A 27,085-nucleotide genomic window follows, 5' to 3' on the forward strand; every position below is an offset into this window, starting at 1 on the left:
ATTAAGATCCCGTAATTCTGTTCTATGATTATTTCATTCTATTCTTATTTTTTCACACACACATGATACAATATTTAGCAATCAGATAACACAGATAATTTATTATATTTGTAACTGTTTGGTCCTTTTCACTTGTTCCCTTCTCAGGTAACCCCATTTTGCTCATTAACTTCTTTATGAATTAGGTTACTAACTGGAGTTAATTATAGGGAGCACACTACATCCCTATTGAAGCAGCTCCACTGGCTGCCGATAAGTTTCCGGGCCCAATTCAAAGTGCAGGTTATCACCTATAAAGCCCTACATGGTTCGGGTCCAGCCTATCTTTGTGATCACATCTCCCCCTATGAACCAGTACAGGGTCTAAGATCTGTCAAGGAGGCCCTCCTCTTGGTCCCACCACCATTGGTGGGGACGAGGAAAAGAGCCTTCTCGGTGGTGGCCCTTTAGCTTTGGAACACCCTCCCCAGGGAATTTAGGCAAACCCATACACTACAGCACTTTCAGAAAGAGCTAAAAACTTGGTTCCCTCTATAGACCTTTGATAAGACTTAAGATTGCAGCCAGATTACTATCTTTAGCCAGGGATGGTTAAATTGATTGCATGGATCTTTTAACAACTTTTGCCATATTTTATTGATTTTATTGCTCTTGTTAATTTTATATGTTTGGTTTTAATGTATTGTTGGTTTTAATGTTGATAAATTGTATCTTATATGTTGTATGGCACCATTGTGTGCTTTCTAAGTCACCCTGAGTCCCTATGGGAGATGGTGACAGGATATAAATCAAAAGTTGTTGTTGTTGTTAGATAGTAAATGCAGGTTTTCAGTGACTGACTGGGAATTATGGTGTTCTTCTACCCATCTTTGAAAGGAAACAGACAGTCTAAGCAGAGCTGGAGGCATAAATGGATTATGTTCTTGATGCTCACTGCCTCCAGGTAGCTGTCCCTCTATCATTATATATTATTCCCACCATCTTCTGTATTGGTATGTCTCTAATATGGTATCTTTTGCCCACATTTTCATATTGTTCCTTCTTCCCTATCACAGTTGCATTCACAAAGTGGAAAAGTGAGAAATGCTCAGTTGTTTGCATTTATATTTGTATTTTTTTAAAAGCTAAATGAAGGAAATGGAAGACTTCTAGAAGGAGATGGAGGACAGAAATCATGGCGATGACGTTATGCAGTGGCCATAGCCATTAGGCCTCTTCAGGAAGTCCTCCATATCAACCTGTACAGAAGTAGATTTTTGGAATCACCTAATAAAACGTCGTGTTCAGTGAAGAGAAATTTTGTAAGAATGACCTACTTATTTGGAAGAAAGACAGGGGCCTAAATATCATTCTTAGGCCCCTTCCACACAGCTGAATAAAACTGGATGATATGGCAGTGTGGACTCAGATAACCCAGTTCAAAGCAGATATTGTGGGATTTTCTGCCTTGATATTCTGGGTTTTATGGCTGTGTGGAAGAGCCCTATTACTCTGCAGACCAGAGTTCGAAAACCCGCTTGGCCACGGAAACCCACCGGGTGACTTTGGGCAAGTCACACTCAGAGAAGAATCCAAAGACAAGCCTCATCTGAACAAATCTTGCCAAGCAAATACCATGGAAAGTTTGCTTTGAGGTCGCCGTAAGTGGGAAATTACTTAAAGGTACACACAATAAACTCTGATTGAGACTAGCAATTACATTTAGGCTGGGGTTTACTATCACTGGCTACATGATGACTAAGAAAACAAAGAAGAAAAGACGTCACACCTGAGAGTCGATAAATGAGGAAACACATGCTAATTATGTGTCACTAATTCTGTTGTCCCTTGTAGAGACATAGTGATTTGTGCAAATACAATTGCACATTTCACTTAAAGACTTGAAGCCACTGAAATCCTGTGCTCATAATCAGGAATTCTGCGGGATCCAGTTCCAAAATGTATGAAGATCACTTCTGTATGTTTATGGTAAGCTTGAGTGGAATTATTTTTTCTGCTTGCTTTTACAGGTTGAGGGAGTATGGATGTATGGCCAGCTGTATATAACATGTTTCCTTACACAGGTTATCTTTTTGGCATTAACACACACACGTGCAAGAAAGTCTGTGGAAATAATGCAGGTTTTCAGTGACTGACTGGGAATTATGATGTTCTTCTACCCATCTTTGAAAGGAAACAGACAATTATAACAATTGTTATAATTGTACTACCAGTTCAAAAACCTCATGTATGGCTGGCTACATTCAAATCCATCATGTTAATATAGTTATTGCACTATACTTCTAATAGAGTATATTAGCTCTTGATGTAGGTTGAGAGATCGCAATTCATGTGACCAATATCTAGAGTCGTCAATTAGCATTTGTTTCGGAAGTCTCCATGATAATGAGCTCACACTATTATTTCCTCTACTAGACCATAGACCTAAATCGTCTATATACATGAAAGACTGCATTAGTCAGGAAATGAAGAAAGTGATAGTAAAAATAAAGAATGATTTCTTAAAGCAGGGGTCCTCAAACTTTTAAAGTGGGGGGCTGATTCACAGTCCCTCAGACTGTTAGGGGGCCGGACTATGATGAAATAGTCCAAAATTAAGATTGTTGTTGTGTGCCTTCAAGTTATTTCAGACTTAGGTCAACCCTAAGTCTAAAGTTTAGGACAAGGGCCAGGTAAATCACCTTGGAGGGCTGCATCTGGCCCATGGGCCTTAGTTTGGGGACCCCTGATCTAGATGATCTCCTAAGACCATAGGTAAGCAAAGAGACCTCCAAAGACCAGGTAGACTTAGGTCAAACCTAAATCTAAAGTTTAGGACAGGGGCCAGGTAAATGACCTTGGAGGGCCGCATCCGGCCCCCGGGCCTTAGTTTGGGGACCCCTGTCTTAGAGCATAGCTCTGGCAGTCCAGATGCCAAGTAAAAAAAATACCTGTTTTTATGCCAACTTGGGAACATGGCAGAGATGATAAAAGACTTGGGATACTAACACAATGAAGGTCATATCACTGTGTCAGTATTATGATGGCGGAATCTCACTTCTTTAGTCAGGTGGCACCTGTTTTCACCATATTATCTGGAAGTCAATACTTGGCCAGGGCTCATACAATAAAGGGTATACTCTTGTTTTCCTGGAATAAAACTGTGATATCTTACTGGGTTTCTCTCCCTTGCTTATTTCCTGCTTTGCTGTTCTTGAGTGGAATGTTCCATTGGCTCTTGTTTTGGGGGTGGAGCTTGGGACTCCCCTGTAGGTTTGGGTGGGATGGTTCAGCCTGTGAGCTAGTCTCTAAAGGCTTTTCCCCCTCCTTTTGCATTCCAGAGCAAAGCTTTTTAGAGTTAGATCAAAAGAATTGTCTGGGTTTCTTTTGGCCTGGCAAACCAATACAGCCAATTCATATCACGTAATTACCACATAGTTATTATAGCCTAAAGTACTTGCCAAAAGCATAGCTTATAGTTCACCTCATAGCCTTGTATTTACCTTATAGTTTCTTCATAGCTAGTACTTATCTTATAGTCTCCTCATAGCTTTAGGTACTTAACACCATAGCTGGTACTTACCTCACCTCACAGCCTAGTCCCTAGCTTACCTTATAGTTTCCTCATAGCTTGGGTGCTTATCTTTTATAGTCTTTATAGCCTTCATTCTCAATCAATATAGTTTTATTTCTTTATAATTTAAGTGATTTTACCTCATATTATTTCTAATACAGTAAAAGGTTTATTCTCTGTGTAATTAAACTCAATCTACAATCTCTGTTTTCTAGTATATGTTTCGGATTCAACATTCAAGAATCCTGCCTAAAATTACCATTTCCTGTGTTCAATAAACATATTTTTGGTTATCTGAATCAGTTTCAAGAGTGATTACTTTAAAGTTTGAGGGATAATAATAAGGTATACCGATTGCCGCTTGGGTAGCCAGACACAATAGCCTTCCCTTCCCCCAGCGTGCTGTCACAAAAATGTATACTCTGTTTTCCAATTGTACTTAAGTTGTCCCTACAAGACGCTTAGTGTTATTGATGTGGTGGAATTCTTGATGTAACCCTCAACTTAATATTATTTTATCATGGGCTTCTCTTTTCCATGTATTGAGGTGTTGCTTTTTGCACAAAACACATCAGGCACATACACATTGACACCTTGCATATGAGCACACTGCTAAACCCAGAGGGCATTCTTGTACCTTTGAAAACTACTGTGCACGATTTCCAGCTACAGAGAATATTACACCTGACCAACATCTTCTTGCTGGGTAGCTAGCTGCATGACGTGAAGAAGCACCTTTTAATGGTACTCTTCAGCTCTCATTGTCTACAATACTCTCCTGCAGGTACTATCCCCATGTCTTTTTAGGGATGGTGAAAGTTTAGGCATGTGCTTCTAAAAGGGAAGGGAAACATACTACGAACTATACCATATTTTATATTTCTTTCTTTTTAGCAGACTTGAGTACTTAGGTAACAGCCAAATCTGCATCCCACAGTTAAAGAGGTTCCTACTGTTATTCTTATTTTTATAATATATTACTTTTGGAAACAATATGGTGTTTATCCCCAAATGCATCTGTTTATCACCAGGGCAATAAAAGTAAACTCCATTTTATTAAAAATGTCAGACCCCACATGCTGTATCAATACAGGCTAAAACTCTATGCTAATTTACTGTCTGAGCCCTCTAATGCACATGTGATCCAGCCAGAGGAGTCATTATCCATTTACAACGATGATTTAAATCACTTGGTTTAATCTGCATGCTCTAACAGGGGTTCTCAACCTGTGGGTCCCCAGATGTTTTGGCCCTCAACTCCCCAAAATCCTAACAGCTGATAAACTGGCTGGGATTTTTGGGAGTTGTAGGTCAAAGCACCTGGGGACCCACAGGTTGAGAACTACTGCTCTACTTTTTTATTGCTGCTGTTTTTTCTAACTGCTGATTTTGTCAAATTTTCTGGTATATAAACTACAATATTGTGGTATGGTCTGGTACAGGGAGGTCCATGGGGTGACACCATGAGTTAATGCACTAGTGATGCCATTGCCTTTGCACAGCTACAGTGATAGCTTGAAAAGGTAGCAAACCTAATTGTAGGTATTCTCGTCCTGTCTCAATGTCACCTTTTCCTCCTGGACTGCGTTGACTGCTGTCAGTGTAACACTTCCTTCTCCCTTACCTTTGGCTGTGCTTAGCTTGCATGTGTAGACACCACTGTCATCCTCATGCACAGAGGTAAGCAGCAGCTTGCACTTGCGCCCGTCGAAATGCATCTTGCACTGGAGCAGGGCAGGCTGGAGCAGGTGCCCCCGCCACAGCCAGTCCACATCCACATCCGGTGGGCCAGTCACCAGGCACTCGAAGATAGCTGCATCCCCAGCCCCCACCACCACGTCCTGCAGGGGGGCCAGCACGGCCAGGGACTGGGTCTCAGGGTGCACTGGGGAGAAGGAGGGGTGGGGAAGGGAAGGGGTAGGAAACGGAAAAAGAGAGAAAGAGATGTGTCTCTGAGCAATGGAACAAAAAAAGGAAGGAATGCAGGGCACAAGGTGGCGAAAATGTGTGTTGGGTATCTGTGGTTTAGTAAAATTGCCAAGCTGGGCACTATATCGTTGACTGTAATTGCCAGTGAGAACAAGGGCTAACATTCCCTCCCTGAGTTTCTTTTTAAGTGGCATGGGAGTTAGGGCAAAGTTGCATTTACTAACACTGACTGTCAACACATTTCTGGCTATGATCATGGTTGGTACTCCCATTGAATACAATTAATTAACAGAAAACCCAAGTATTTTCCAGTTTCCTACGACAGGTCTAAGGTGTAGAATTCAGCAAGAGCTGTATGGAACAGGGGAAACTGATGTCATCTCCTCTACAAATGACCTTAGGTAGCCACGATGCAAAAAAAACCAGGAAGCACCTACATACTTATGCTTCCATCCTCTAACATGGTGATTCTCAACCTTGATAGATGTTTGTTCAGTGGTTTTCAACCTGTGGGTCCCCAGGTGTTTTGGCCTAGAACCCCACAGAAATCCCAGCTGTTAGGATTTCTGGGAGTTGAAGACCAAAACATCTGGGAACCCATAGGTTGAGAACCACTGCTCTAACACATCACAAATACACAAAACCACTACAAGTAGAAAAATCTGATTCACTTTTAATTCTAGTGATGAACTAGGATGTAAAGCTGCAAGAACTAAACTTTTTTCTGGCAGGAGTATATTATTTTAGTATTCCAGTGAACCCACCCATGTTCAAATTTGACACACGTTGAAACTAGCAAGTCAGGGCTAATTATGGCAAATACTTCTGCACATACTCAGTTCTGATACTGTAATAGTAAATATGAGACTAGCTTTTCACCACTCCTTCAGAAGAGGCTCGAGCACGACTAGTCTATGCCTCATCTGGAATGGCTTTCACCCAATAAGCTGGCAACCCATTAGCCATTGCAACAGGAAATGAAAATAATGGAGAGAGGGAGGCAGCCATATTCAGAAGCAAATTAAACCTGGATGAAAGAATGATGGACTGTGAAGAACACAAGAGCAGGATATGGGGGAAAGAAGGGGACATGGGGAGGAGGGAGACAGGGATCTGTGCTAGGAACAAACCACACAGCACTTTTACCAAACAAACAGACTTTATTTCATCTACAAAAAAGGGGTTCACTGTATCCCAGCCCCTGTGAAACCCACCTGGAGAGAGGGCACAATGGTGGTAAGAGACTGTACCCTTGGCCTCCTCCATTCAAGATGCTCCATAACCCAGACCACCCAAGTCTAAATGGGCTCCCATTATTTCCCTGAGCCACCCCATCCCTCATTGCTCTGGGCAAAGGGCCTTTTGCTAGTCAGTTTGTGCTGTCCAAAGGTTTCATGTGGGTAGGGATGCTGCCTCTTGCAATGCTGAGCTACGTTCCTTCTGCCCACAGTGATCTTCATGGGACCAAACCTGACCTGATACTTCCACATGTGCTTCCCTTTCATGTGTGGGTTCTATAGGGGAGCACAGGGAGGGAGAAGAAATGTTGGTGCTCTACCCCAGGCCCCTGGTAACAGGACTGTGCAAACAGGGGCAAGGAGACATGGACACACGGAGAAAACAAAGAGCACCAGACGTTGGCCACAGTTTAGGCCAGACAGAAATGGATGTTGGCATGAGGATTACACACCATCAGCACTTAGAGGTGTAATGCCTGGTAGGCAGGCATGGTGCCCACCACTGGAATTATATACCCTAGAGTAGATCATGTGGAAACCCATTTGGATAGAGGCTTCCTGCCAAGCGCTAAGGAGATACCATAAATTAGTTCAGCTCACACATCTAGAGGGAACCCAAAACTACTCTCCCACCCATGGAGTCCCACTCCTCCAGCTGGAACCAGGCCCTGTGGGTCCAGGTGAGTCTCGGCGCTGGCCATCCAGTGGGTGGGGGCAGGAGCCAAGCCTTGCCAGCCTGGTTTGTTCAGTCACGCTGGGAGCAGAGGCAACTGCCCAAGATGTCTGGCTAGAATGACCCAGGGGTCAGCAGTACCTTAGCTCACTCCCCCTGTACAGACAAAAACACAGTCAGCAAGCGAAGGGTTAGTGTAGCATGATGGATACAAAGGCAAAGCACAGAGACATTCACACATGCTAGGTATAAGCAAAAGGTGTGCATAGCAAAGTTGCAAAGACATTGCCTGGCAAAGCAAAGCAATTATCCCAACACATTTGCACATAAACACAGATATACTTGGTTGATGCTGACCTTTGATTATATTACCCACCCCACCCATTGAAATTAGACAGAAACCGTCACAGAAACCATCAAACTCTTCTCATCTAGGAGAATATTCCTTCCAGTAATAGAAGGAATGGATGCTGCAGGTACTTTTCATGCTACAAAGCAGCTTGGTACTTCATCCCCTTTGAACTAATCAAAGGACGTTTCCACTCAACAGAAAGAGAAAGCAAAGGAGACTGGCCAAAATGGGAAGGAAACAAAATAAAACTGCAGCAATCAACTTTTTTTGTGTCAGGAGTGATTTGAGAAACTGCAAGTCAATTTAGGTGTGAGAGAATTGGCTGTCTGCAAGGATATTGCCCAGGGGATTTTTTACCATCCTTTTGGGAGGCTTCTCTCATGTCTCCACATGGGGAGCTGGAGCTGATAGAGGGAGCTCATCCGCACTTTCCCCAGGTTGGATTCGAACCGGCAACCTTCAGGTCAGCAACCCAGCATTCAAGTCAGCAGTCCTGCCAGCACAAGGGTTTAACCAACTGCGCCATCGGGGGCTCCTAGGAGTCAACTGGATGCACAGGAAAGGCCAAAATATGCAGCCAGGTGTGGTGAGCCAGTATAATATATCACAACTGGGGAACCTTTGGCACACCAGATACTTTGAGGCTGTAAGTCCCATAATCATACTGGTGGGACTTTTCAAAATTAAAATCCAAAGTGCCAAATCCTTGTTATACATCCTCAGCCATCAATAACAAACTTTGGCTTCTTCCACTGCACTCCAGTTCCACTGTACAATCGTCCAGTTCAAGCTCATGGCAGATATGGCAGGTTTAGGTGACCAGGGCGAACCCATGAGCTACACATTCCTATAGATTGGGCCTCTTGGGAATAATAAAGAGATGCTCATGTAAGGAAGGAAGTAGTTTCCTTCCTTGAGGTAACAGATGAAACTTGGTGTAACACAATGTAAAGCACCTGCCTAATACCTGCTACCTGAACTGAATTAAGGATACAAACTACTGTTGGGTATCACTGAATAGTAGAGAGAGAAGACAATGAGAACAGACTTTGCATGGGGGGTTGAGCATAAACAGCAGGCTAAGCTACATGTGATATTTCCCCACCACACTTTTTTGGTAAGTGGCAGCAACCTTGGGAACTGCAGCTGGGAGAAAAGGAGAACTGGGGATGGGGTGTCCTGCATAGCTCTTTTCTCTCTAGTTTGATTTATGTCCTCAGGAGAAAGACAGGGGAAATGTTAAGTGGACAAATAACTGGATAATGAATGGTTGACCCACAACCTCTGGTGCTATTTAGTTACCAATCTTAACAGTCCAGATTGCTTTTTATTTAACCCAAAGAAACTCAAATATTTAGGATGAAAGGGAATCAGAAGTGCATACTATACTTCATTCTGTCTTCTTTTCCAGATCTATAAGATCCAAACATCTAAGTACAATTCTTTGAGGGTTCATGGCCATTGGCCAAGAAATTCTGGTGTCTAATGTACGAGATCCTAATCCAAATTCAACAATAAATTAAGTCATCAGTAATGTTCCAAAACAATTGTGCTTCTGAGATGGACTACTTCAGCCTCTCTAATGGATTAAGAATTTAGCAAAAGAACATAGGCTTTAACTTTCATATTTTCCTTTTCTATCCCCATTTGTTTTTCCTTTTCACTCACATTTTTTGTTTAGACTATAAGGCTGAGGGCAAGTGGCAGTGGTATTTTGTTTTTGACACACAAGCTGCCCTGAGAGCCTTTCCAGCTGTACACCAGAGTAGGAATACTACAAATGAAATAAAAGCAGGCCAGTGCAAGCCTTACAGTGCCAATTACAGCGATGTAATACCAAAATATTAGTATACATATTAGTTTATATCCCCAAAACAATTGTGGTGTTGTGTTCATATTATTAATCTTTTAAATTACATTTTCTAATGTGGTTGTACTATACTGCTTTTAACAGCATCTAGCTATCCTAAGTAGCCATAATGGCTAAGAGATTGAGATATGAATAAGGAAGCCCCTGATTCAAAGTTCTCTTCTGCTGTCTGCCAAAAACTAATTGGAAGACCCAAGGCAAGCCATTATTTCTCAGCTCGTTGACTGCAATATGGGACAACACAGAGTTAACAATGTATTATATCAATATCCTCTGCATATTTACTTTTGTCTGATTCTAAACAGAATCCAGGGATCTATGCCCGGCTAGGAAAATTGCTGCCTGAAACCTTGAAAATTTATGGCTGTCAAACAGAGTTGACAATAGAGAGCTAGATGAACCAATGGTCTGACTCAGCTTCCTATATTACTATGAAGCCCTCTAAATGTTTAGGAGATGGAATAATAATAATAATAATAATAATAATAATAATAATAATACATGCCGTTTGTGCTCTCTTCTTGCTGTTATCTATTCCTAATGCCTCCTTTGCCCCTTACCATGAAAGTAGCCAAACTGAGTCACAGAAACTATTTTGTTTGGGCTTCCTGAATATCCAGTTGCAGTCTTCAACTAATTATTATTAACTTTATTTATACACAAGCTTTCTCCTAAATTTTGTGGCCTGAGGAACCTTACACATTAAAGGATACGAACTACAGTCTTGGGTATCACTGAGTACAGCTAAATCCCAAAATTCCTAAACGTGATGGGGAGAAATAGTTATGGCAAAAGTCTGTGGCAGGTGGCAAAGTTATGGTACATTTGGCCACAAAGCAGCCACGGAGCCACAGGCTTCTGGTGGGGAGACGTTTGGCAACCAGGAGGTTGGGGCAGGCGAGAGCAACTCGCGTGATGAAAGGAAGAAGCATGCAAACATAATCTTCCGGGGTCATACTATAGCAAGCAAGCATTAAACCCTCATGCTCTGTGGCTCCCCAAGTACCTTGTATATCGAGCTTGGCTTCACACTGCTTGGTGCCATACTCATTGATGGCCTTGCAGGCATAATAGCCAGCATCTGTGCATTCTGCCATGTGAATATGTAGGCAAAAAGAACCATCCTCTTCTTCCACAGCAGAAATATGTCGTCCATACTTGACTGGATGTCTATTTTTCAGCCTGCAAGACAAAACACAGGATCTGAAAGTCTGTCATGCTTATAACCTCATCCAGTTTCTAGATATTTCTGCCCTCCTACTAGAAACTATCTTACTTTCTTTCTCAACAGCAGAATGCATAACAAAGGTAAGTTTGACCCTTTCCCTTATTATGGCTACAAACCTAAATTTGTCAGTCAAATTCAGGAGAGCAAAGATCCCATCCTTTGCTATATCCTCCCATCTAGACCTGTCTGTGTCATGTGATGCCAATATTCTTTCTAATTGAGGGATGATTATACTTCAAACCAAAAGAACTGAGATAAGTCTAGGGTCCCAGACTGACCCATCTAGTACCAAAATATGCCTTCTCTTCTCATGACACTGTAGTTTCCCAGCTTCTGTATATTTCTCTTTGATCTGTAAAATTAGAATACTTCTCCTCAGGCTTAGTTATTGACAGGAGGTTAAAAATAGTATTTAATCCAATTTTTAAAATCTTTGGCTCTGTCTGACAATGGAAGCCACACCCTCTCAGTTCCAGAGGCTGGCAATGGAAAACCTCATATGAAGAAATCTTGCCAAGAAAACTGTAATAGGTTCACCTTGGGGTCAACATAATTCTGAAAGGACTTGAAGGTACTGCCTTACTTTAGAGCAGAACTTTCCAAACATTTCATGTTGATAACATACCTTTTTAGACATGCATCATTTCACAACACAGTAATTCAGTTTTACTAGCAAACCAAAGGTTAAGCCAACCTTAATAAGAGATATGAACATGCACATACATTGTAATAATGAAGTGTATGGGGACACAATATATGTCAAGAAAATCTTTCATTTGTATATGTATATAATGTAATGCTTATCTCATATAGATGCAGAGGTTTTTTTGTTACGGTCACATGACACACCTACACACCATGGCTGATACACTAATGTGTTGCAACACAAAGTTTGGAAAGCCCTGCTTGGACCTCTTTCACTTTTTCATTCTGGTACTTGAGTGCAAACTAACCATTCCCATATGGACCTAGAGTACCAAGGAGGTGAAAGACCGTTTGGATGTATGTGCCTTCAAGTCGATTGTTTGACTTACAGGAACCCCATGAATTCATTGGGTTTTTTAGGCAAAGAATACTCAGAGGTAGTCTTGCCAATTCCTTCCTTTGAAATATAGCCTGTACAGGGGCGGTTCAAACACGAGGCCATTTAGGCACTTGCCTGTGGTGCCATAAACCTGGGGGCGCAGTTGAAGCACCCCCGTGTGCGTGTGCATGCGTACATGCATGCGTGTGAACCCTTCCGCCGCCGCCTCCTTCAGGCCTTCGGCCTGGCCTGGGCCCGACTTCAGCCTGGGCCCGGCCACGCAGGCCCGCCATTCCTGCACCACCTCGGCCACCAGCGCCAGCACCGTTTTGTTCCGGCAAAAATGGTGCTGGCGCTGGCGGCTGGGGTGGTGCGGGAATGGCGGGCCTTCCGTCTCCTCGGCAATGGCGTGGAGATGGCAATTCCCACACCACCCCGGCCACCAGCGCCAGCACTGTTTTGTTCCGGCGGCTGCACTCTTACTCCCGCTGCCACCGCCATCGCAGACCGTTGGAAACTAGGCAAGAGGTCTATTGGAAACTAGGTAAGTGGGGTTTGTATATCTATGGAATGTAAAGGTTGGGAGAAAGAACTCAAAGAACTTGTCTGAGGCAAGTGTGGATGTTGCAGTTGGCCACCTTGATTAGCTTTGAATGGCCTTGCAGCTTCAAAGCCTGGCTGCTTCCTGCCTGGGGTGATCATTTGTTGGGAGGTGTTAGCTGGCCCTGATTGTTTCATGTCTGGAATTCCCCTGTTTTTGAGTTTTCCTTTTTTACTGTCCTGATTTTATTTATTTATTTATTTATTTCCCATACTTGTGTCCTGCCCTTCTCACCCCAAAGAGGACTCAGGGAGGCCTCCCAACTGGCAACAATTTGATGTCTAATTGGTTGCGGGGGGGGGGGGGGGGGAACCAAAATTCTGTTCGCCTACACTTGGAAATTTCCTTGGCCCAGCCCTGAGCCTGTAGTACCTGGTATCCGCAAGTGGTCTCTCATTCAAGTAATAACAAGGACTGACCTTGCTTAGCTTCCAAGATCAGATTGGATCTGATGCCTTTGGGGGCTGTAGCCCCGATAATGAAAGACTAGCATTGCCAACTCCACTTCTCAAAAACTATTCTTCCAGCCTACACATTATAATGTTTAGTTAATTGTGGCATATTGCATTTTGTTCTAAATGTCTAAACATTTCCCTGATTCCTCATCTGAAGGTCCTTTTTACTTGCCAGACTAGGAAACTCCATAATCCCACCATTTGACCTCTGCCAATGTGAATGTCAAGACAAGAGGGCTTACTTTTCGAGTCCATCTATACAGCACAGGCCACTCACCAGTGTACAATTGGTTTCGGTTCTCCTTTCACACGAATGCGCAGGACCACATCCTGTCCTTCCAGTACTACCTGGTCACTCAGTGTCACCTGCAGGAGAGAACCTCAAGTTCATGCCAACTGACAAAGTGAGCTGAGAAGCAGATCTTCTGTATTACACAGGCCACAATTTTTGGGAGAGGGGGATATTAGCAATAGGTGCAACAACTTAGACAAAGCAAAGCCTAGCATATTTTTCTGTTTCTCAGTGGCTGAGTCAATGACTTGTGAGACTGTGCCCACAGCTATCAAAGATCCAAGGTCCTGTTCCCTACTCAGTTCCTTATTCAGGTATGCCAAAGCTGCTTTCTCCTTGCTGACCTTTTGCTTCATCCCTTTGCTCACCTCAAAGGATGGTGCCGCTTTGAAGTTGATGCCTACGTGTGCAGGAGTTGGGGCAATTTCAGACCGGGGCTGCACTTTCATGACAGGTTCATGCCGAGGGGTGCTGCACTCCGGGAACTCTTCCAAGGGGCTCAAATACTCTTCGTCAGATGTGACAGGGCTGGTGAGCTCATGGTGAGGCATTAATCGGCTGTGGCTCTCTGGCGGAGCTAGGCAGGTGGGAGAGTGCAAGGATTAGTGACTGCAGAGCAAAGCATAATGGCAAAATTCCCTGGCTCAAAGTGGGAAAGCACCAGGATAGAAGGCACCAAATAATGAGTGCTTGTGCCCAAAGATTTTAGCTGGCAAGCAGAGTGCATTACACAATCCAGCTTCCCAGACGATAAGCCAGCACACTGCTCTGTTCTCCAAGAATTTAAGTGTCCATTTGTTTTTTTCAAAAAGTGCAGTGCATTGATGAGAAACATAAATAACAATGACATAAAATCGCTATTGGAATATATTGGCTCTTTCCAAACAACCAGAAAATAATTTTCCCAAATGGCACCACTAATGAAATATTTCAGGATGACTTATATCATCTGTAAGGACTATATGCAAATGGGCAAATGAAATGTCTTCCCTCATTCCATGAAACATATACTGCACTTCCTAATAACCATAATCATACATAGAGTTAGATTGGATCCTCCAAAAATTGTAGACATAATCACTAAATCATAAAAAGGACAGAGTAACAACTGATTAGGGAGCAGATGCCATTCATTTTCTTCTTGCAATACAGGAAATTATGGTTAATACTGTCACATGACTCCATCCCACTCTATATGTGAGATGCAGCCACATGGCCAGCTCTTCCCCATGTGATATTCATCCCTGAGATGTTAACCAGATCAGCACAGAATGGACCCCTGGGGAAGTAGCAATCATATCACACCATTACTTCCCAAACTGAGTGATAACAAAGGGCAGGTTACAGATGCAGCCTGAAATCATGGTGGAGATGACATTTTTTAATGCTAGGCTCGGCTGAAATATTCAAATATTTAACACTCATACTAGTTAAAACACAACAGGTTTGATTTATATAGCTATTTTTGGAAAAATAAAATAATAGTAAAACTTTTATGTGGATATTTCAACCCTCCCCTTATGCCCCAGATATCTAGCTAAAGCAATTATGAGTTCGTTGATCTTAAACAACAACATCAAATAAGAACCAACTGATTATTTTTGAAAAATTATAGGGTAATGAGGATTTGGTGAAAATGATACATGATGCATGCCGACAAGTCTGAAGAGCATTGATTTAAGGCTGGCCCTTTAATGTAAACACTGGCTCAAAGAGATGGGTCTAAAGTAACTCATGTTTTGCTTTTCATTGTCTCTTCCCATTACTATCAAGTTCAAATGACCTACCCCTGCCCACACCAGCTAATGCCCCATCCTTCTTTCTATCCTCTTGACTATTCCGCTATGCCCTAATTTGCAATTAGGACACTGTACCTAACCTAGCATGAATTATATTATCTCAATTAGACCGTTTCCACTTCTGCTGAATGGAGCTAGAGGCTAATATAGAGCAGAGATATACAGTCAGAAACATTGCATGGGTTGAAAACTAAGACTATTCTACTAAAGAATATAATTGTTACACTATTAAAAGCCAATCTTCCCCAAATGCAGAAAAACAATACATTGGAAAGAAAGCTGTGATAAAATCTTTTCCCTTTCCAAACTAACTTCAAAGAAACTAACTTTCCAAGGGCTTTAGAAACATGGCAGAGCAATCAAACAATGAACTGCCTCATCTCCATTCTGAAGTGGTAGGTCAAGATAGTTCGGAATGTAATGTTTGCCTTCAGGTTTGATCAGCAATGAAAGCCTTACACCAAAAGTGTGGATAATCTGTGGCCCTGGATTTGTTACTGGATTACAACTTCCATGATTCCTGAGCATTGGTGAAGCTGGCTATAGCTCATGGGAGTTAAAACATCTGTAAAGCCATTAGTTGCCCAATTCTGTTAAATGATAACTTCACGCAGTTGTCCAAAGTGATTCCTGTATGACATCTGCCTGTTCAAAAGTAAGGTAAAAGGTAAAGGTTTCCCCCTGATATCAAGTCTAGTTGTGTCCGACTCTAGGGCTTGGTGCTCATCTCAATTTCTAAGCCGAAAAATTGGCATTGTCTGTAGACACCTCCAAGGTCATGTGGCCAGCATGACTGCATGGAGTGCCATTACCTTCCCGCTGGAGTGGTACCTATTGATCTACTTACATTTGCATATTTTCAAACTGCTAGGTTGAGGCTAACAGTTCAGCAGCTCAATGATTTAACCCGCTGTGCCACCAGGGGTTTCAAAAGTAAAGTTACATTCAAATTTTCATCAACCCTGAAGCTTACCAACTCATATTCTCTCCTATTTTAGCTCACCTCAAAGTTGCTGTAGTTAATTTAAAAAAACAGAGAGAAAAAATATGTACACTGCCCTGAGTCCGTCAGAGGAAAAGTGACAGTAAATGTAATAAAGCGAACCAATAAACAATAATTAAAAACCACTTTTCAGGAATCTGTGTACAACAGTGCTGTTTTAAAAACAGAATTTTCAATGTATATCTGCTGTAATAAGGTGGCAAACAAGTAACAAAATTGTTTGATCAGATACAATCTCTATAACATGTATATATAATTTACAAATGCAAAGCATTTGATAATCACTGTTGTGAGACCTACTTTATTTTGCAATAATGACTATGTCCTTTTCGGCAAACACAATGGAGCAGGAGCAATGAGTCCCCTTCCCTACTGCAGTTTCAGAAGACACTGCCAAGTCCCATGGGCATTACCTATTAATGGGTGAGGGTAGCGTTGAGATAATCCGCAAAACAAGAGATAATCAGCAAGAACAGGGCAATGCCAGGAGTGAATGTGATCACTCCCTTTTGATACTGACAGCATTCTGGGCTTGCTCTCCTTGGAAGAAGCCAAGGTGACCTTAGGAGCGAGGACAATCACAATTTAGCCATTATGCATGGTGAGGGGGCTTGGGACAGATCCAAATCTTGCTGTGAAAAGGCAGCATAGCTTCTTAAAAGGTAACAATTTCCATGATAATGTTACCCTTCAAGCTGAAGAGGTGTTTATAAGAAGATGGTGTGTGTATGTGCATACTGATCCTGTGCTGTCCCCAGAGCTAAACTAAACAGGTTTATTAGTTTGTTGCTCAAAGCAGGTGGGCAAGAACAGCCCTGTCCATTCCAAACACAATATGAATTGCCAAAGGCTTTCATGGCTGGAATCACTGGGTTGCTGTGAATTTTCCAGGCTGTACGGCCATGTTCCAGAAGCAATCTCTCCTGACATTTCACCCACGTCTATGGCAGGCATCCTCAGTTATGAGGCAGATGCAGATCTTTGTGTATGTGTGTGTATGTGGGGGGGTGGGGGTGGGTGGGTGTGAAGAGCGTTGCTTGTGCCCTTAGTTCTTCATCTGTCTTTCTCCAGACTAACATACAAAACTTCACAACCTCTGAGGATGCCTGCCATATCTATGGGTGAAACATCAGGAAAGAATGCTTCTGGAACATGATCATACAGCAAACCAGACGAAACAGTTTTGTCTTTCAAGCACCACATCCAGCTCAGTTGTAGGCAGGGAGCAACCACTTTGTGCAAGTTGGAAGGGAAAAGCCTCTCCTGTTGTTCCCTGATTTGCCCTCATTCCTTGATGCCCCTGCAAAACCATTCAAAAGTTAAGCATTAAGTCAATGCAAAATGACAGCCTTTTTTTCTGAGTTGCCCATACTATAAAGTGTGAGGCCCAGAAAGAAATTCAGTTAGAAGTCATGGCTTTGAGAACTTAGTCCAAAATGTCCAGATAGATAGTGGAACCCAAAGGCCAAACCCCAGTTTCTATGATGCAAATGCAGATCTTTGTGTGTGTGTGTATGTGTGGAGGGGGGAGGGGTAAAGAGAGTTGCATGTGCTCTTGATTTTTCATCCCTCTTTCTCCAGACTAACATACAAAAGTCAAATACCTCCGGTGGTTTAGTAAAACCACCTCCTTTACCTCCTTTGAAAGGAAGTACCAGTGCGTACTAGTTTTAATGCTGGTCTATGACTCTGGAGACCATGGTTCGAATCCCCTCTAGGCCATGGATGACCTTGAGGAAGTTACACACTCTCAGCCATAGATCAGAAATGACTTGAAGGAATGCCACTCATACGGCCTTGCTTTAAAGGATAAATAAAGAACCTTTTCTTTTTGCCATTCTAGCGCTTGAATGTAAACTAACAATTAACCAGATGGACAAAGGGTGCACCAACACTGTAGAATTAATAGAGCTTTACACAGTTTTAAATGCCACAGCTCAATGCCATACAATTATGAGAGTTGTAGTTTGATGAGACACCAACACTATTTGGCTGAAGGTGTTGTAAAACTACAACTCCCATGCTTCTATAGCACTGAATCGTGGCATTTAAGGTAGTGTCAGACTACGTTAATTCTATAGTGTAAAGGTAAAGGTAAAAGTTTTCCCTTGACATTAAGTCTAGTCGAGTCCAACTCTGGGGGTTGGTGTTCATCTCCATTTCTAAACCGAAGAGCCGACGTTGTCCATAGACACCTCCAGGGTCATGTGACTAGCATGTCTGCATGAAGCGCCATTACCTTCCCGCAGTACCTATTGATCCACTCACATTTGCATGTTTTTAAACTGTTAGGTTGGTAGAAGCTGGAGCTAACAGCAGCTCACCTCCCTCCCGGGATTTGAACCGCCAACCTTTTGGTCAGCAAGTTCAGCAGCTCGGCCTAGACTGTACCAAACAGCAACAACAAGCTCACACTCCCTCCCCCCCCCTTTTTTTTTTTAGTCCTCATTCCCACCACACCTGCCAACCTATGGCCAGCTTACCTGCAATATTGCTTCACTGCATGCATTGCAACTTACTTTCATGGAAAGCTGCCCAGGAGGGCCACTCATGAGAAGGAGACAGCCACTCCCGACCACAGGACTTGGGTGGACATCTCCTCAGTCCAATCTTTCTTCCTATTATCCCTATGATCTTTTTTTCTCTTCAAGATCATAAACAGTCCCCTTCAAAGGTCATACCCACTATGGACGCGACTGGCAAGCAAAATGAGCTGGCTAAGCAAGGCTGAAAGGAGATGCCAGAGCCCAGACAAAAGCCAGCTGCCTCCCTCAGAGGCACAAGCACTTCAGGCACAACACCCCTCCCCTCCGGGGCTCACATTTCAGATCAACCCACAAATGTCCTCATTTGCATCTTTGCACCCCCCACAAACTTACACACTGCCCCCATGGATGCAGGGCTGGTCCCAGTCCAGTGGGTGAGCCGCAGCCGGGATAAACGAGGCACCTTGGGGCCAAGCAGGCCACCCCCTGCCCTCTGCATGCTGGCCCGGCTGCCTCTCCCTTCTTCCCTCCAGCCGAAGCTGCTGGCTGTTTGTCAGCCAGACAGCCTGGTCTAAACCAAGCCTTGTAGGGTAAAGGCAGCCTCCTGGCTCTTTCATCAGCAGCAGCAAGAGCAGCAATAAGCTGGCTGAGAGGGTCCCCCTAGCATCATAAAAATCAAAGCCTGCAGGGAAATATATAGTCAGCTCTCCAGATTTGCAGTTTTTGGCATTTGATTATTCATGGATTTAATTTAAAATGTTCTCCCCAGGAAACTCTAGGATCTTTCAGTGTAACTCTATGGTCACCATCCTCCACTCATGCTGGACGACCTAGAGATTTCTATGGAAGCTTGGGAGTTATAGTTTTACAAGGTCTATAACCTATGACCATGGCTGTTAAAGTAGTGTCAAACCACATTAATTTGACAGTGTAGATGCATCCTTTAACTGCCATGGCTCAATGCTATTGAATCCTGGGATTTGTATTGTTTGGTGAGTCACCAGCAATCCTAGGCAGAGAAGGCTAAAGACCTTGTAAAACTACACCTCTCACGAGTCCACTGCGCTAAAGCATGGAAGTTAAAGTGGTGTCAAATGGCATTTATTCTACAATTTAGATGCACCATTAGGGTCCTTCCACACAGCCATATAATCCAGAATATCAAGTGTATAATCTATTGCGCCAAATTGCTATATGTGTGTGTGTGTGTCAAGAAATCCTTGCAAAGTTGGTTTGCAAAAGGGAACTCTGCAAAAGAGCTCAGCTTTGCAGAGGCAAAGCCACGCCTAAAACAATGTATCTTTTTGCTGGCAGGTGGCTGAGATTGTCAGTTGGAAATCTGGGCTTCAAGAGAGAGCACAGAAAAAGAAATGCTCTCTCTGGCTACAGTCAAGTAGCAATTTTGAATATGCTATGCTGTATATATTGAATGCTGATTGATTAGTTATTGATCTTATGCAACTACATGGACATTGTATGATTGCAGAACTGTTTTGATTTCAACTCAACAAGCAAGACTAAAGTTTCCTTTGTTCTTTTCAATTCCTCTGCCTTGTCTGAGTCTTTTTCACATGGTGTTAACTGGACGCTACTGATTCCGCTATACTCTCACCTGGTAACATAATCAACATTATCTCCTTTGAACAGGATTATCTAAATCCACACAGTCATATAATCCAGCTCAGAGCAGATGATGTGGATTTTATACAGCTGCAGTGGCGCAGTGGACCTGCTGACCTGAAGGTCGTCAAGATAAGGTGAGCTCCCGTCTGTCAGCCCCAGCTTCCCATGTGGGGACATGAGAGAAGCCTCCCACAGGATGGTAATCCATCCAGGCATCATCTGGGCAAAGTCTCTGTAAATGGCCGATTGTCTAACACCAGAAGTGACTTGCAGTATATTCTCAATTCGCTTCTGACACAATTTAAAAAGCTGTGTGGAAGCAGCCTTAGATTCTCTAGGTTCTTCAGTGCAATTCTCAAATAAGCTTCCAGCTGAAAGATGCAAAAATTCACAGAGGTGTTCTCTCAGGTTAAAAAAAAGAGCAATGTCTTTATTCACACTTTTTAACTTTCAGAGGATCCTGTGCTCCTAAGCCCAGCAAATGTGGGAGGCTGACTGTATGAGGCTACATAGATCCCTGGCTTTATGGGCCCAAAATTGACCTCCACAACAGTTCTTTCGTGGATGAACTACCTTTCCTTTAATCCCAGCATATCGCTATAATATCCTTACCAGGCCGCACATTCAAGATGGCACTACAGCAGGCTTCGCCCACCTCGTTGGTGGCACAGACGGTGTAAAGGCCGGCATCAGCCACACGGACATTCCTGACCAGCAGGGTGTGGCGTTCTCCCTCTGCTTTGATGGGTCGGTTGGTGCTGCTCCGAAAGGGGACGCCATCTTTTCGCCATGACACTGTGGCAAACATGGGAGCGGACATGAGAAGTCAGAGTGGGGGAGACAGCACACTTCCCCACTCATACACTCACTCACACACACACGAGTAAAATGGCCCATTTTAATGCCAAGGAGTATCTGTTCTGCTAGAAACAGATGGGTGTGAAAACGTAAGTGCTGCCTTTTCTGAATTTCCTGGAAATGACAACCTACACATTCCTTCCATAGATATGGCTGTGTCCCCACCCCCCACCCACCCCCAGTTCTAATATATGGCCACAATTCACCGGCACAAGAGGGGAGAAGGTTTCAATACTACTTAATGGTTAAAAGTGACAACTTTTGCAAATAATAAAATGTGATATGCAAGGTGTGGGAACACTTTGTCACAGGACAATAAAACTTCCTGGGACACCTTTGGGCTTTAAAAAAATAATTAGAGCATGAGCTGAAGATATAGCAGGCTATTATATCTCAGTTCAGCTCAAGCTCTAATAATTGGGGTTTGCTTTGTTTTGCTGTTTTTTGCTGCAATATATACCAGCATGGCCACCCGGAAAACCTTCCATTTCAAGGTTGAATCCAAAGGGCAGAATCTGATAGTTTTTTAGTGGGGTGAGATCAAATACACTGCAAAAAAATTACTGTCTACTTAAAATAGGCAGGTTAAACAAAATGGCCTTTGTCTCATTGTTTTTTCTGTAACAAAAGTTTGGACAAGTGACCATGAGCTACGTTCAGAAGCTGAAAAAAGAGAAGAGCATATTGATGCAAACTAATCAGCATAATCTCTGTAGTTGGAGGTGAAATTTCTAAAATCCCTAAAAACTAAGATATCAAGGAAGTGGCAGCAAGACAGCCCACCCCATAGCCTATCCCGCTCTGGTCTGTTCTGGGAACACTATGTTTGCCTATTTATCCAACACACCCACTCTGAAATCTACCCCCCCCCCCCAAGACAATTCTGGGCACCACAATTGTTGACAAGTGGAATGTGTCCGGAGTGGCTAAAATGATCAAGGGTCCAGCGAACAAACCCTATGAGGAGTGGCTTAAAGAGCTGGGCATGTTTAGCCTGCAGAAGAACAGGCTGAGTGTGGTGGAGGCACCTTCTTTGGAGGTTTTTAAGCAGAGGCTGGATGGCCATCTGTCAGGAGGGCTTTGAATGCAATTTTCCTGCTTCTTGGCAGGAGGTTGGACTGGATGGCCCACGGGGTCTCTTCCAACTCTATGATTCTATGATTCTATGACTTGCCTTCTGGGGAAGGATTGCCTGTGATGATACATTTGAACAGCACCTCAGTTCCAGCTATGACTGTTACATCCTGGATAGGGATCTCAAAGATGGGGGCCTCCAGTGGGTCCTCGCCTGCTGAGATGTAGGAATCGTCAGAAGATTCTGCAGAGAAAGAGGGAGAAAAGATGGCTGCAAAATGATCCTTTCTGCTGGAAGACTGAGTGGCCTGTAAACCAAGGAGTGACAGAATGGATTTAAGGGCGAACTCCATGTTCCACAGGAAAGCTCAGAAAGTCTAGGACTGGTTCTGTTACCAGGAGCAGCCAGTCAGGAGAGTGGTCTTACATCTTAAACTTATAACTTACTTAAAATCCTTTTTTTTTTTACCAATTTCTAACTTTTACAACAGTAGATTCTTTGGCTGATGTCACTTTGTTAAGTCCAAGGAATTTGGGGACCCACTTGAATGGCAAAAAGCATTCAGTTACATCTGGGTAGATAGACATCCAGCAGATGTGAATTAATGAATACTCACTGACTAGGCTATTTGGAAAGAAACTCATATGCCAAATATAAATGAAGGAAAATGGCATTCCAGAAGTACAGAGAAAAGCAAACCTTGACTGAACTGGAGCCTTTACCAACTCTCTTGATAAGCTCATCCAGTCGAGCACTGGACTGAATCTCAAGGATGTAGCCTATCCTGGGGGGAAAGGGTAGGGTACTATAGAGTAAACTCTCAATTTTTATGCAGAAATATCTAGAATTTCTCCCGAGATATACAGGAGAGTGTTATCACCTGGCCTTGCTATGTTCTTCTCCATGGGATCTTAGTAGTCCTTTTTCCATACCTGGTTCAGGAGATGTCCGTCGGGTCCGTCGGCCTTTGCCCCTGCTCCGTGCGCTCTTCCCTTCCTGAGACGGCAGGGCATTGTCTTTTTTCTCTGTAACTTTTCCAGTCTTTCTCTCAGACTCTCTGCTTGCAGCATGGGTCCCTGACCTGCCTCTATCTGTGCCTGGTTCTGTCCTACCCCAGGGCAGGGAATGTCCATCTTCTTGGCCCGACTCCCGTTTCCATGCAGGCAGGATGTCACCCAGACCCTTTGCTTCATGAGTCCCTTTTGACGTCTTTAGAAAGCCTCCATCCACACACTCATTCCCATCTGAAGACCGCAGTAGGTCCCTTTGTCCCAATGGGGCTGCATGGGACAGTGGGAATTGTTCCACCTTCCGCCTCAGGTCCTGTCCATTCATCTCACTCTCCTTTTGACTTCTGCTCTGTTCGGCTGCCTGCTCCGCTATGGCTCCACTCCTCAACAGAGATTTTTGTGTTCCCTTTGAGTCATCTCTGGCTCCTACTAGCCCCACGCTGGACAACACCAGCTGCTGCACGCCATGAGTATTCTCCACACGTGGCAAAGCCTTGAGCGGCTTGAGTTTTCGAGGTGGTGGAACCTTTGGGGCAGGTGGTTCAGCAGAAGCATGTGGGAACAATTCCTGGGATCGGCGCAGCTGCTGCTGGGACACGGTGCGCTTAATGCGGCCAAGTTCCTCTGTGAATTTATGCTCCAGGTCATACACACGGTTGGAGAAGCGGCCACGCTCATCCAAGGAAGCTGCTTTCTGGTGGAAGGCCTTGCGCCGGAATGCCACACCACCCACTTCTGAGTGTATGTCGTCTTGAAGGTCCTCATGGGAGACAGCAGAGAGGAAGGGGCTGGCATCATCCAAGCCAGGCTGGTCAAAGGAGCGTGTCTTACGTAAGGGCAGCCATGTGTGGCCTGCAAAGGGATTCTCATTCTGCTCCAGGCTTTTCCGTCGCTCTTCAAAAAACTTGAGCTTTTCAAAGATCTTGGAACCTGACCGTGGCAGTTTGGGTGATGGGCGAAGGACAGACACACGGCTGGAGGCTTCGCTTAGTGGGGTCTGGGGTCGTGAGTCTCCAGTGCCAGCCTGAGAGTAGACTGATGACTTAGAGCGCTTCAGCTTTTCATCAAATTCTTCTGATGTTGTGTCTGAAAATTCAGGGGGCATCAGCAGCTTTCTGCGAGGAGCTACAGGTGGTGTGGGGCCCCGGCTGGTTCCCGGTGGCTGGACTGGGCACTGCCCTGCTCGAGGGGACACTGGGCGCTGAAGAGGAGGTTTCTGTGCAGGTGGGTGGAGGGTATCTGTGCTGGTTTTGCTGCTGCTGTTGGCTTCATCCCTCCGGTATCCACCATGGGGAAGGCTGCTGCAGTTGGAAAATGAGATATGGCAAGGTTTGCTAAGGCAGGGGAGACTGGCTATTCCAGGGAAGTGAACCACAAAAGAGAAGAAAGAGGCCTAGAGGGACAATAAATTATGGCCATGAAGACAGCTACCCACAATGGCACCAGGGGTAAATTATCCATGTAAGAGGGATAATGTTTTCCTTTCTGGAGGAGGAGAAATGATCCATGGGAATTTATTCAGTCCTAAGCTAACGTCTTGGTAGAACTGTTTCCTCCAGCAGACTCGCTTCTGCTCTGTGTGTGAGTTTCTGTAGACTCCACAAAGGAGAAGTTGGTTGATTTGTTTTGGCTATAACATACAGCTTGACTTGCTATGTGAGTCTCCAGGAGCAGTTTGCTCCACTTAAAACTTTTTGTTCTCTGCTGAACCATACTTTGGTTTGAATTACATACTGATAGATGTTGCCTCATACCTAAGGCTTATGTTTCCTTCTATTTCTATGTTTGCAAGAATGGCTGCATGGATTAATCAGGTTTATTTGCAGAAAATCCAAAAAAAAAACACAGCCTCTCTTGATGGTAGAATCCAGCAGGTCTTACCTTATGAATGAACTGTTCTAAAGAGTCACACAAGGGCAGAGGAAGAAATCTGGGCGTTAGTCAGGCTGTAGTTCAGTGATAAATTAGTATCTGCTGGCCTCACCTAAGGACAGGGCAAGGGTGGGATAGACATGGGGGAGACCCTGGTGCAGCCAAAAATGCAACAGAAAAAGGAGAGGGGAGTATATCGAGCTGCAACCTGCACAGCACACACAAACATGCTTCTTCTTAGAGGCACCAATAACTTACTCAGCTGCATATGTAAGCAGGCACACACATTCATCCCCCAGCCAATTCAGTTCCTGAGAAGAAATGGGTTTGCATGTTCAGCAGCACACGCGTGCATGGCCACACACCTCCACACCCATATACAGAGCGATAATTGTACACATGTATATTTAGTCATATATAAATTAGCCTTTTCTTCACTCATTAATAGCAAGGCAGTTTTGATGATAAGCATGAGGAGAAGGTGGGGGAAAGCAAACTCAGGGAGGAGGAGGAGGAGGAGGGAGATGAGGGCATCTCTAAGCATTGCTGGTTCCCCAGGGGACTCCCAACCCTCCCATTGCTCTGTGCACCCCCTCCTTTAGATCCTCACCACTACCTCTGAATTACAGAGATCTGCCTCTGTAATTTAGACTGGGATTTGCTGTCATTGTCAGATCTTGATGACTCTCAGCTTTCCATTTAAGTAAAACTCCTGATGTCAAGCTCCCCATTATTGCAGAAAAGAAAGAATAAAATATGTGTGGGCAGAACCTACTTAATGGCCCAGAAGCTGAAGGGAACATTAATACAGTTTCAGAGGTAGGGCTCTGGGACTCTGCATGGCTTTTTATATCTCTCCCAAAGGACTCACTAGTTTGCCCCCCTATACTACCTTGTGACATTTCTGGTAATAGACACCTTCATTTAACTACCAAAAAACCCACACTGCCTATAACAAAAGCACAGTTACTGGCGCAAACTGGTAGCCGGCCCGTTTATGTTGGATAAGTGAGACTCTACTATATGTACATAATGAGATATCTTAGAGATAGGATCCCAGCCTAAACACTGAATTTATGTTTTATTTTTTTTGTGTCAGCAGCAACTTGAGAAACTGCAAGTCACTTCTGATCTGAAAGAACTGGCCATCTGCAAGGACGTTGCCGAGGGGACACCTGGATGTTTAATGTTTTACCATCGTGTGGGAGGCTTCCTTCATGTCCCTGCATGGGGAGCTGGAGCTGACAGAGGGACCTCATCCGCTCTCCCCAAATCTGAGAGAAGCTTCCCACACAATGTGTTTAACCCATTGCACCACGGGGGGCTCCTATATATGTTTTGTATACTCCTTGTATAGCCTGAAAGTAATTTTTATACACAATATTTTTGAATAATTTTGTACATGAAACAAAGTTTGTACATCATCAGAATGCAAAGATGTCACTCTCAGACGATTTTGGAATTCTGGATAGGTTACTCAGTGTGTGTCAGTGAATAGTCTCTATTTCCAGGCCTGAAGGATTTTGTTTGAGTATGAGTATGTATGTTAGGAAATTGACATATTCTTTAATAAAATCTCCATCAACTTTCTCCAGCAGGGACCTCCAGGCATGCTTGAATACTACTCCCTTTATTCCCAGAAAGCAGAATGACAGTAGTCCTAGTCCCAACACGTATGGAGGATATGATGTTGGAGACGATTACTCTGCATTACAGGCTCCCATTCCAAGGTTTGCTTATTAAATTTATATATTTTTCCAAACAAAAGAGAAGGAAGCAAGCAAGCAAAGGAACGTTCCCATTAACCATATGAATAAGAACACCTGAATGGTTTAATAGATATATGTGTGTGTGTGTGGTTTCAAGTCACCTGTCAATTCATAGCACCCCCATTAATTTCATGATTTCTTCAGGCAAGAAATGCTTAGAGGTGGTTTTGAAGATTCCTTCCATCAAAATGTAGCCTACAGCACCTGCTATTTGTGGCAGTCTCCCATCCACGTACTAACCAAGGCTAACCCTGCTTAGCTCCCAAGATCAGATGGGATTTGATGTCTCTAGGGTACTTAGTCCCACTTAATAATAAAAGGTGGATGGTGATAATAAAGGCCTTGGACTGAGACCATCAAGGGAAGACTTTTTTG

At 43.7% G+C, this 27,085-nt stretch overlaps 1 protein-coding gene across 5 annotated transcripts in view; it reads right to left on the reverse strand.

Annotated features, from left to right (window-relative positions):
- Positions 1-27,085, reverse strand: part of speg (striated muscle enriched protein kinase) — a 141,418-nt gene that overhangs the window by 48,246 nt on the left and 66,087 nt on the right. For all 5 annotated transcript variants that reach the window (XM_062967245.1, XM_062967246.1, XM_062967249.1 and 2 more), the window contains 7 exons: positions 22,992-24,370; positions 22,159-22,302; positions 20,739-20,921; positions 13,584-13,792; positions 13,201-13,289; positions 10,622-10,797; positions 5,178-5,438 (listed from right to left, as the gene is read on the reverse strand). In XM_062967245.1, the coding sequence (XP_062823315.1) occupies positions 5,178-5,438; positions 10,622-10,797; positions 13,201-13,289; positions 13,584-13,792; positions 20,739-20,921; positions 22,159-22,302; positions 22,992-24,370 (2,441 nt within the window). The remainder of the gene's footprint in view (positions 1-5,177; positions 5,439-10,621; positions 10,798-13,200; positions 13,290-13,583; positions 13,793-20,738; positions 20,922-22,158; positions 22,303-22,991; positions 24,371-27,085) is intronic.

The sequence above is a fragment of the Anolis carolinensis genome, chromosome 1 (assembly GCF_035594765.1).
Source record: "Anolis carolinensis isolate JA03-04 chromosome 1, rAnoCar3.1.pri, whole genome shotgun sequence".
Classification (NCBI taxonomy): domain Eukaryota; kingdom Metazoa; phylum Chordata; class Lepidosauria; order Squamata; family Dactyloidae; genus Anolis; species Anolis carolinensis.